The 12,546-nt window shown below is 47.4% G+C and overlaps 1 protein-coding gene across 1 annotated transcript in view; it reads left to right on the top strand.

The window, feature by feature from the left end:
- The window catches only part of unc80 (unc-80 homolog (C. elegans)), a 378,796-nt gene that overhangs the window by 150,533 nt on the left and 215,717 nt on the right, over positions 1-12,546 (top strand). The window contains exons 26-27 of the mRNA XM_085984208.1: positions 7,564-7,697; positions 8,784-8,949. Coding sequence (XP_085840334.1) covers positions 7,564-7,697; positions 8,784-8,949 — 300 coding nt within the window. The remainder of the gene's footprint in view (positions 1-7,563; positions 7,698-8,783; positions 8,950-12,546) is intronic.

Raw genomic sequence — 12,546 nt, 5'->3', positions numbered from 1 at the left:
ATTTGGAGGAGGGGACCGAGTGTAACATATCAAAGTTTGCAGATGATACTAAGATGGGAGGGAAAGTAGTGAGTGAGGAGGACATAAAAAACCTGCAAGGGGACATAGACAGGCTAAGTAAGTGGGCAGAGATTTGGCAGATGGAATACAATACTGGAAAGTGTGAGGTTATGCACTTTGGCAGGAAAAATCGTAGAGCAAGTTATTATCTTAATGGCAAGAAACTGGAAAGTACTGAAGTACAAAGGGATCTGGGGGTCCTGGTGCACGAAACTGAAAAGGTTAGTATGCAGGTGCAGCAAGTGATCAAGAAGGCCAATGGAATGTTGGCTTTCATTGCTAGGGGGATAGAATATAAAAATAGGGAGGTATTGCTTCAGTTGTACAAGGTATTGGTGAGACCGCACCTGGAATACTGCGTACAGTTTTGGTGTCCATACTTAAGAAAGGACATACTTGCTCTCGAGTCAGTACAAAGAAGGTTCACTCGGTTAATCCCGGGGATGAGGGGGTGGACATATGAGGAGAGGTTGAGTAGATTGGGACTCTACTCATTGGAGTTCAGAAGAATGAGAGGCGATCTTATTGAAACATATAAGATTGTGAAGGGGTTGGATCGGGTGGATGCGGGGAGGATGTTCCTGATGATGGGTGAAACTAGAACTAGGGGGCATAGTCTTAGAATAAGGGGCTGCTCTTTCAAAACTGAGATGAGGAGGAACTACTTCACTCAGAGGGTGGTAGGTCCATGGAATATGCTGCCCCAAAAAGCTGTAGAAGCTACATCATTACATAAATTTAAAACAGAAATAGACAGTTTCCTAGAAGTAAAGGGTTATGGGGAGCGGGCAGGATTTTGGACATGAGTCTAGGTTCGGATCGGTCATGGCCCTGTGGGTAGCGGAGCGGGCCCAGGGGCCGTGTAGCCTGATCCTGCTCCTATTTCATGTGTCTAATTCTGTTAGGTTCAGGAGATGGTTCTGTGATAGTAGATTGGCGGTTAGGATCAGATGAGCCATGATCTTATTGAATGGCGGAGCAGGCTCGAGGGGCCGATTGGCCTACTCCTGCTCCTATTTCTTATGTTCTTATGTAAACACCTTGGGATGTTTTACTACATCAAAGGCGCTATATTAATACAAGTTGTTGTTGTTATTGTTAACAACCTGGGATACATTTCATCCAGGCCTGGCGATTTATCGATATTCAAAGATGCTAAACTTCTTAATACTTCCTCTCTCACTATGTTTATCTCATCTAATAGTTCACACTCCCCCTCCTTAACTACAATGGCCTAGAAATTCAGTTGTTTGCGCTAGCCGCTAGCGCCTTAGGAGGAGAAGTGGGGCGCTAAGCGGCTAGCGCCTGGGCGCGGCGCGATCTGCGCCTCTCGGGAACTTCTGTTAAGATTTAGCGGCGGCGCAAAACCTTTGCGCGCGCAGGATCCTGACGTCATTTCATGGTGCAACGCCCTTTGTGCGCCCCGAACCGCAAATTCAGTGGCGCCGGCCTATTGTGCGCCTGGCGCCCCTAGCAACTGGTCGAGGGGAACGGTTCCCAGTCGCTGTGGGGGGCACTAATTAAAGGGGACTCCTCCTGCAGTATAAATGGCAGCCATTTTGCACCGCTCCTTCTTTGTGAGAGACGGATCTTTGGAGAGAGACAAAGGTAGAGAGCTTTCTGGTTTGGCTCAACACTCGCACAGGTACTTGTGGCTTCAGGCCATAGATTTGCACTTGTCTTTAACTTCAGTGTCATAGCATTGATTGGAAACATATAATGGGGGCTGCAATGGGTGGAAACGTTGGGCTTCTCCATTGCATTCAAAGGGCTCAGAGACGCTGTGAGAGAGTGCCAGTCATGGCCAGACGGAGAAGGGCCAACAGGCGTCGGCAAAGGAGGCCTTACCCACCCAGGGTATACCGCCAGCAGTTCTCATATCTGAACATGTCTGAGGAGCAGTGTGTTCGGAGGCTGCGATTCAGAAGGGCGGTGGTCACTGAGATCTGCCACCTGCTTCGCGGAGATCTGCAGCCACAGCTGAGGAGCAGGACGTCTCTGTCGGTGGCAGTGAAGGTGATGGTGGCTCTCAACTTCTATGCCACTGGCTCCTTCCAATCCGCTACTGGGGATATTTCCAACATCTCCCAGTTCGTGGTACATTGTTGCATCCGCCAGGTGACCAATGCCCTTTTCAGAAGGAGACGTCAGTTCATCTCCTTCCCCATGACCGTTGACGAGCAGCAAGAGCGTGCAATGGGCTTTGCAGCATTAGCAGGCTTCCCCATGGTGCAGGGCGCCATTGACTGCATGCATGTGGCTTTGCGGGCACCTCTAGAGAATGCCGAGGATTACCACAACCGGAAGGGCTACCATTCGCTCAACGTGCAGTTGGTGTGTGACCACAGGCAGTTCATCCTAGCTGTCAATGCCCGCTTTCCAGGCAGCAGCCACGATGCCTTCATCCTGCGCCAGACTTCTGTGGCAGACATGTTCGAGGCCCAGCCTCACCCACGAGGATGGCTTCTCGGGGACAAAGGCTATCCTTTGTGCACCTGGCTGATGACCCCGCTCCGTGCACCCAGCACCTCTGCTGAAGAGGGATACAATGACAGCCATCAAGCAACCAGGAACATCATTGAGCAAACAATCGGCGTGCTGAAGCAACGGTTCCGCTGTCTGGATCGTTCCGGGGGAGCCCTACAGTACTTGCCTGAGCGACACTCCCATTTCGTTGTCCTGTGCTGCATGCTGCACAACCTGGCTATCCGCAGGACTCGGCCACTGCCAGCAGACAGACATTGGAGGACCACCAGAGGAGGAGGAGGAGGACCAGCACAGGAGGGAGGCAGAAAGTGCAAGGGCTGCCTGTCGGTGGCTTATTGCAAGTCGGTTCTAGGCCCCCTCTTGGAATGGCTTGTGCCAATGGCAGAAGATGAATGTAGCCGCTCCACAAGCCCTCAGCCGAGCAGGGCAACCAGGACTTCCAAAAGAAAGCATGGACAGTGCGATTTAAGAATTTTTTTTACTGTGATACCTCTGTGCCCTTCCCACATGACAAACTAATGGAGAGAAACCCCACACAAATACACCAGTCTCGGCCTTTAAATATAAAACAAATACAACAGTCTCGGCCTTTATAAGTAAAACAAATATACCAGTCTTGGCCTTTAAATATGAAACAAATACACCAGTCTCGGCCTTTATATATGAAACAAATACACCAGTCTCGGCCTTTATATATAAAACAAAACATTTGGCCACACCTACTTTTTCCACTGCGAGGGTGATCCGTTTCGCTTCCGTGACTGGCCCCTACCCGCCCTGCAGCTCCTCCTCAATGGGACCCCAGTGGCTGCAGCAAGGCTGGGGGAAGGCTGCTGAGGGTCAGATGGTGAGACGACAGATGCCCTTGGGGGTCGGCCTGGACCAGCTCTGGGCCTGGAGGGGCGGCTGCTGACTGCTGCAACTCTGCTTGGGCGGCAGCAGTCTGTCCAACAGCTGGTGGCAGCTGCAATGGAGGAGTGACAGTGTTGGCTGCAGGAATGCTGCCAGCCTGCCAGATCACAGGCACTCCCTGGTCGGCTGATATATTGGCCCGCGCACGGGCCAGCACTGCAGCATGCACAGCAATCTGCTGAGGCACAGACTGCTGGGCTGCTGCGGCACGGCGAGTGCCCCGGCGATGACTGGCCGATCCAGCGAGTGTGGCAGCAGTTAGTGCCCGTGTGGCCCTGGTCTGTGTCTGCATGACAGCAGCCAGTGAATGCACGGCACGACTGAGCACTTGGCTGGAAGCCGCCTGTGAAGCAGCGAAGTCCTGCTGACTCCTAGCCTGTGCTGCCGCGACATCCTGCAGACTCCTGGCCTGTGCTGCACTGAATTGTTGCAGACTCCTGGCCTGTGCTGCCCCGAATTCCTGCACACTCCTTGCCAGTGACTCTATGGAGTCAGGCATCCTTGCCACTGCAACCATGAGCTCAGTGTGCCTGTGCTCAGCCTGGGCGTCCATTTCCGCTAGGAGCCGCACCTCCTCTGCGCTCACCATAGCAGGACTGGAGGCCGCACTCACCCTCCGGGGAGAAGGCCGCCGAGCTTCCCCACCCCTCCCGCATTGCTGCAGCCTGCTGGTCCCCGGAGCTTCATTATCCTCCGACCCTTCCCCCTTGCTCCCCTCCAGGGAAGACATGTCACCATCGTGGCCATGGGCTGCCTCGGCTGAGGGTGTCCCTGATGGGCTGGCTTCCTCTTCCTCCTCCTCTATCTCTGACTCGGACACAGTGCCAGCTTGAGGGGCCGCCTCCTCACCTGGCGAGTCACCATCTGAAAGCAGGGAGGCACAAGAGTTGCTTTAGAGTGAGGACAGGGCGGCAGCGAGGGAGGCATGAGTGCTGCTGTGCACTGCTTTGGTTCGATAGTGGCAAAGGATGCCCTCCCCCTTTAAGTGCTGACCGGCGCCTGACTGTCTGCCCTCAATGAGCAACTTGCCGCACCTGCGCTGTGCCCGCCTTCATTATTTGCGCCCCGGATCGCCGGCTTAGCGCCTAATGATAGTCGTGCATCGCCTGCTTTAGCGCAGCAGCAACCTCTTGGGGCGATGGAACTGAATTTCGGCGAAGGTGGCGCTAAGTTGCGCCGGGTGCAAAAGTTAGCAAACGCCATGCTGTAGCGCCCCAAACGTGGCTATACTGAATTTCTAGGCCAATGTCTTATTTATGTTGGAATCGATAGCCTGCAGATCTTAGAATCTATTCTTTTGGTACAGGTAGCAGCCATAATCTCTCCTATTTCTTCACCTTCTACAGCTGCTTTTATCACAATTATTAAAGTTTCTTTTCTTCCTTCAAGCTCCTCCTTCTCTCCTCCTCCCACCCTCTGTTGACCCTGTCAACTTTTATAATTATAAGTTCCAATGTCCACATTTAGAATGGAAATGGCCTACACAAACTTGTTGTATTGTAGGAATTGCCAAATTCCTATCTAAGAACTGAGGTCGACTCAGGCGATCAAACAAACAAGTTTTAATGCAGAACTAACGAGTTTAAACAGTTTGTTGAGATCTATACAGGAGAACCACGAAAACAGGTCTTTGCTGGTCGGAGGCTCCACGAGGACTGCCAGGGCAGTCCCGTGGATGGCGTCATGATGTCATCACGTTTCTCCCGCGCTTGGGTGGTCACGTGATTAGCGGCATGACGTCATCGCGTTTACCCGCGCTTTGCCGCAGTCTTAAAGGGGCTGCGCCCTGTACATGCAAACAGTATGTACAAACACAGAAATCACTAACAGACTGGTACAGGCTTAAGTTGGAGTAAAACATCGTTAAAGGGAATTATATACAGTTGCTCAGAGTCCCTCAGTGGCTCTGCCACATGCGCCCCCCCAGAATTCTCTTTAATGGAAAAAGTCAAACGGTGAGGGGGTCTGACCAGCCTGTCAGAACGACTCCTGTACTCCCGAAGCGGCAGCTGCTGGGCGGCTGGCGGTCGATTGCACTTGATCCGGTGTGACGATGATGGGTGGCCGACCTCGTCTTGGCTTCGCGCCGAACTGCGCATGGTCGAAACACAGCCCTGTTGACTGACGAGCTGTGGCGGCATCTGTGGGGGAGGGGCGCCTCGTGGCGGCTTCCGCGGGGGATGGGTGCCTCGTGGCAGTGCAGTACCGCTGCGGAACCGCAAATATTTTGTCTGCCTCTGCCGCGAGTGCTGTGCAGTCTTCTACCTCGGATCGGGCCAGGACAGCTTGCACCTGCTCAGGCAGCTGGCTGAGGAATAGTTCCCGGAAAAGGAAGCATTCCGGTTCGGAGCCCAGGAGTGTGAGCATTTGGCTCATCAATTCCGAAGGCTTGGAGTCCCCCAGCCCGGGCATGGCGAGCAATCGACATGCGTGCTCTGATTTAGTGAGCCCGAAGACTTGCAGCAACCGCGCCTTGATGGTGTCATACTTGCGCTCCAATGGAGGGTTCTGGAGGAGGCTGATGATCCGCGAGGCGGCGGAGCTTTCGAGTGCCGAGACCACGTAGAGGTATTTCGTTTGATCTGCAACGATGCCTCTCAGGGCGAACTGGGCTTCGACCTGGATGAACCACGAGGTTGCCTGCTGCTCCCAGAACTGCGGTAGCTTCAACGAAATGGCGTTGGCCTCCATGTAGTGTTCTTTTTGCGAAAATGTTCGCAAAAGACGGGGTCACCAATGTAGGAATTGTCAAATTCCTATCTAAGAACTGAGGTCGACTCAGGCGATCAAACAAACAAGTTTTAATGCAGAACTAACGAGTTTAAACAGTTTGTCAAGATCTATACAGGAGAGCCACGAAAACAGGTCTTTGCTGGTCGGAGGCTCCACGAGGACTGCCAGGGCGGTCCTGTGGATGGCGTCATGACGTCATCACGTTTCTCCCGTGCTTGGGTGGTCACGTGATTAGCGGCATGACGTCATCGCGTTTACCCGCGCTTTGCCGCAGTCTTAAAGGGGCCGCGCCCCGTACATGCAAACAGTATGTACAAACACAGAAATCACTAACAGACTGGTACAGGCTTAGGTTGGAGTAAAACATCGTTAAAGGGAATTATATACAGTTGCTCAGAGTCCCTCAGTGGCTCTGCCACAGTATTATAATTACACCCTCCTGCCAGTAGTGGTGCTGGAGTAGCTCTACTGATCAGAGGGTGTAATTACAGTGTGACAACGTTATACAGGCAGTTTCCATTACAAATGTGGATATGGGAATTTATCATGGAAATATAAAAAATAAGGGCAGAATGTATGACTTGAAAATGGAGACTGAATTACATCTGGACACCCTGGTCCAATTATTACCTGCCCTATAAACCGTCTTCACATGGCCTTGATTTCCTGTGTGCAATGCCACAAGAGATCAACTAGCATAATACATATTTGAGTAAATGAATCAGATTTGGTAAACATTATCTTATAATTTGAGTACTTTTCAGTTTGGCTAAGGTGTCATGTGAGTATATGTTTATCCTTGTGTTCTTTTAATTGCTTTTATTTAAAGAAAAGTACAGGATTTTTGAATATTGACAGTCTACATATGCATGTCTAAGAATAAAAATTAAAATAAGATATGCATTTAAAGAAGCAAGAGGTCATGGAACTCTGTTTTACTTTTCATCAAGTAGCCTGTCTATCTAGCAGATAACCTATTTCAACTGGAGGTTTCAGGACAAATGTGTGCCTTTCGAAAAGTTTCACTGCTGCAGCAACAAATTGCCATAAACTGAGATTGTGGTTTATATGGATGTAGTGATTAGCCCTTAGAGCTGAGAAGACTAAGAGAAGATTTGATAGAGGTATTTAAAATTGTGAAGGGTTTAGATAGAGTAAATAAAGAGAAACTGTTTCCAATGGCTGAGGCTATGGGGAAAGAGCGGGGGAGTGGGACTAACTGGACTGCTCTTCGAAAGAGCTGGTGTAGATGCGATGGGCCAAATGGCGGCCTCCTGTCCTGTATTATTCTATGATTCTATGGTAATTACAAACAAAATTTGTTCGAAACCAATATTTCTTGACCGCTCATCATTCCGATGTTTCTGACAGATACTGTTAATCCCACCAAGTGCGGCTGTCCCTTCGCACTAAAGATGGCAGCATGCCAACTTCTTCTAGAGATCACGACATTTCTTCGGGAAACCTTCCCTTGCTTGCCTCGACCACGTGCTGAGCCTCTTGTTGTGAGTATAATCAACAGCTGCTTAGTATAAAAACAGAAAATGCTGTAAATACTCAGCAGGTCAGGCAGCATCTGTGGAGAGAGAAACAGAGTTAACGTTTCAGGTTGATATTTCTCTCTCCACAGATGCTGCCTGACCTGAATATTTCCAGCATTTCCTGTTTTTATTTCAGATTACCAACATCTGCAATATTTTGCTTTTGTATTAGCTGCTTAGTACTGTTAGCAAACCACTGTCAGAGAAAATATTACCCGAAACGTACAACTATAGTCAATAGTCTTATAATTCAAATTGAAGAAAAATACACAGAAGAGACCAAAACATGTAGGCCCGTATTTTGCGGCCCCCACGAGTGTGTATGTGGTGTGTACGCGCCCGTAAGGGCTGCGCAAGTTCCGGGTTTTCGTGCACAAAACCCGGAACTTGTGATCTGGCAAGAATCTTCTTGACCGATCGTAGCCATCCCCGGGAAATGGACATCCGCGGGCAGAGAGTTGGGCTATATACCCAGCGAATGCCCGTGAAATTCTTATGACTGGTAAAAGCAGGCATAAGGCTTGTTTTTACCAGCGTAAGAATTTAAATGAATATAAAAATATATATTTTTTTCAATCATTTAAATATTAAAACATCTGTAAACTAAGGTAAGGTTATTTTTAGCCCCTTTAAAAATTTTTGTTTTAAATGTTTAATTATATTGTATTTTAATTAATTTTAAATATGTAATTTTTTTATTTGTTATGTTAATGTGTTTTTTATGTGATCCCCATTCATGCTTATGGGGGTTCCATATGTACGTGATCCTAGGGGCGCTTGTGAACCACCTGCGCCCCTGGGATACGTGGGCCTCTACACATGTCTGCGTGTAGAGGCCCAGGAGCGCGAGTCTCCGAGGATCCCGAGGCAGAAGGTAGGTTCGTAGATTTTTTGCGGGCAGCCTCTGACTGTAAATTCAGGTCCGTAGATTTTACCTAAATCACAATAATTGCATTTCAAAAACATGAGACGTTTCCATTCAATTTAACTACCAGTTTAAAAAAAAGTACTTTCAAGTTAGTCTGAATGATGTCTAATTCTCTTGAGCAGGATTTGGAAAGCTGCAGACTCCGTCTTGATCCTGAACTAGATCGGCATAGATACGAACGCAAAATCAGTTTTGCAGGAATTATTGATGATGAACAAGATTCAAAGGATTCACTACACAGCAGCAGCCATACTCTTAAATCAGATACAGCCTGTGAAGAGAAGAAGGGTTGGAAAGGATTTTTAATCATTTTTTAGTATTATTTATAAAGTTTATGGGGGAAAAATTCGGTATCGCCCATTTTGTGGCTCTAATATTGGCCGGGCACAAAGTTTAGCACCCGGTGCTAATTATCACCTCTGACTGCAAAATTCACCTCTATCGCCCCTGGAGGTGATTTGAGTGCTAAATCAGGCGCTTCACACCTCTCTTACGGCGCAAACATCAGGGAGCGAGGCGCTACCTCAGAACGCTACTGAAGCTCAGGCGATGCCAGTTACCATGGAAGCCAGACACACTGGTGCCATCCAGTTCTTAAAGGGGAGGGGCCATCTTACTGGCCAGCCACACCCTGCTCATTGCAGCCTTGAATCTTGGCCTGGAGAGACCGCAAAAGCAATTGTGTTGGAAGCACTAATGGATAGGCCCAGGGAAAGAGCTCGGCGCTTAGGAACCTCAAAAGTGGTGCTGAGGGCCAAAACTCCTTAGGACAGCGATTAAAACCAAAAATTTTGCCGACAAGAAAAGGCAGGAAGCGCCCGCCTTTAAATTGCACTCCCCCAGCCCCTTCCCGACTTGAAAACATTCCCCTCTACCTGTCGTTTCTAGCGGCAGGCGCTAAGGCAGGGGGCGTGACTCAATATCCAGTCCGGGGCGCTACCGGGGTGTTACACGCTCAACTGATGTCACGATCTGTGGGCGAAGGAGATCGTGGCAGTAGTGTTTAGCGCCGCCGCAAAACGACTGGTCAATTTCGCAAGCGGCGCTAAAATCGCTGCGCTCGGGCACTAAGTTCCTAGTGCCCCCGAGAGGCACTAATGGGAGGCGCAAACCAACCGAATTTTTCCCCCTTTTTTTTTTAATAAAGAAAAACTGCAACTTAATCATAAGTTTAAGTAAGTTAGATGATCACTGTCCATTGTAGTTACTTTTACTTTGCATCTAGACCAGTAAAACTGTCTACCTTAAAAATAGACTGGATGATGTTCCCAGATGTGGGCATTAACGCCCTTGAGGCAATTGTCTGGTAGTTAATTCCTTCACTTACTGCTCAAGGGGGAGTGTGACAGTTTGCAAAATGCAGCAGCTTGATTTACTGCCAGTGGTAAGATGAGACACCCAATCAAAAATTAGTTGGTATCATCTCAGTATTTGATATTGAGTGTGGCACATACTGGTGTTGGAAGAGGGAATAGAGATGCAAAGTAGAGTTGAAAAGAAGACAAAGGCTATCATATTTCACAGAATATAAATTGCTTATATTATTGAAACAGCTCATATATATAATATAATAAAAAGTCTGCCTCTGGGCAACAATCAACCGATACCTGCTTCAGAGGGGTGAACCTATACATAAGAAACAAAATCAATAAATTTGATGGATGTCACAGGACTGCAGAAAATGTATTAACCTCAAAAGGGGAGCAAGAAAGAAGCTTCAGAATTCAGAGGAAGCTCAATGCAACTAAAAAAAAAACACTCACATGAAGCAGGAAACAATGGTGATGCTATTCAAGTTAGGGAGAAACGTTCTCCCAGAGACGTAACTGTCGGGTAAGTGACAAGTATTTATTTTTCTGAAAAATTCCTAGGATAGTAAAAGTATTTTGAAAGCACTGTTCATAACATTTACGTTAGACAGCATACAGTAGCAGTGTGTAAAGTCTCACATATTTTCCACAGCTATGGCTGACCTGCATACATTATTCTCTGCTCTTATAGCAACCAATTTTTTTTCTCATTTCCAGTGTATGTGTATTCTCATGTAATAAATTGCATTATGTCCCTGTTATCTCAACAGAAAAGTTGTCCTCGTTCAGTTGCGCTGTATCCATTCAAAGGCCATAACCACCTAGGAGGATACTGATGGACAAGACAATCAAATTACTTGCAAGTGGAAGTCATTGAAAGCCTTTGAAAAGTTGGAACCAAGGGAGAAGATTCCACCTTGAACAGTCAAGCAATGAGAAAACCCATCACCTGTCACCAGGTCCTTCAAAAGGCCTGCCCAGAGGTACCACAAGCATGCAGGCAGGTCTGTAAAAGCAGATACAGAGACACGTTTTCCACACAAGGCAAATGTTAGCTTTGTGACAACTGCCCCAATGTCCTAGAACCTTACAGAGCCTATTGACTGCGTTCATGCCATTAAGAAATCTAGAAATGGCAAGATGTACAATGACGGGATGCCATTGAATAATGTTATGCAATTGTATTGGATGTAATTGACAGAGTGGATTGACTCTTTGTCAGTTTGCTGATTCCACTGCTGCAAAAACATAATCGTCCTCCACATTAATTCTGGGTTGTAGCTGTTCAGAATTCCTTTGAGTCATCTGAAGAGCTTTCTGTGGTTATTCTTCCTGCATCCACTCCTCCTGTGTTTGAATTGGTAAACCGCCACACACCCAGTCTGGAGTACTGCCATGTGTAGAATCCCTCAATGTATGTATCCTTTCAAAACTTGATCGTCAAGTTTTAAAAATCTCTAAACAGAGTTAATCAATTTTTATTTACGTACTTACAGACATTACTGTCAATATATTACTGCTTCGTTATCAATGTCAGACTTCTGCAGTAAAATTTTTGTCTTGCACAGCATTACTATTGCTGATACATTTAGAAAAAGTGCAGTATCAGCCAGTCACTGTTAATTGAAGTAGAGGTAATTACATTTAGTTGCACATAACTTTCATGCTTAATATTAATATTTTCTTTGCCTGTAATATTTTTCTAGTATTGAAGTAAAAGACTTTTATTTGTCTCACTTTTGTCTCCAGTTTCTCCCTTTATCTTATAGTCAGTCTTTCAAACCCATTCCATGTGCAGCTGCAACCCCTCAGCATAATGGTTTTTCACCCCACTGAATGTAACAATTATTAGCTTTGCAATGTCCAGTTAGTTGAAGCACTTCTATATCCTAGGAATTCTGCTGATACTAATCTATTCATGTTGAGGGTGACTTGGGCCCGATCTAATGGAATACTTTTTCTTCTGTATCTGTGTTCCAGATTCACCTGTGCACAACGTGTGCATCTATATATATAAATCGGTACTTCTGTCATTCTGTCTATCTGTCTATCTGTCTGTCATCGCGTGTGCGTTGCGGGTATGCACTCGAAAGTTACAGGGCGTACCTATGCGCGCGTTACCTCCAAAGAAAGCTTACGCTTCCGAGACGGTTTTAAGTGTATTTACGTTTCGGCCGGGCTAAAATTGCGCCCGCGGTATCCCAAAAACCTTCAACAATCCGCTCATTAGCATCTCATTATCCGCTCATTAGCGACAGAGTGACTTCGAGCTCGACCAATCGTACGCTGGGTTGCTGGCGTGTGCCGCCGGGCCAATTGGTGCGCGTGTGGCCGGGCTTTATCGTTCTGAACCGAGGTGAGTCGCCGCCATCTTGATTCCAAACTTTTCCTTTCTTTTTCCCGCTTTCTGCGTCTTAAAAAAAAAACGTTGCTTTTAAAACACATTGTTTTAAAAAAAAATGATTTAGAAAGTAATTAACTTATCTAATCTCATTAATTTTCCTACCTTTCCCCGCTTTTCCAGGTAGGCCTAGAAGCCTCGGCGTCTCCTCCACACCCACGCCCGAGCTAGGCA

This window comes from Somniosus microcephalus, chromosome 4 (genome assembly GCF_052327205.1).
Source record: "Somniosus microcephalus isolate GS21.2 chromosome 4, FLI_Smic_1.0, whole genome shotgun sequence".
NCBI lineage: Eukaryota > Metazoa > Chordata > Chondrichthyes > Squaliformes > Somniosidae > Somniosus > Somniosus microcephalus.
This window is presented reverse-complemented; position numbering and strand designations above follow the sequence as displayed.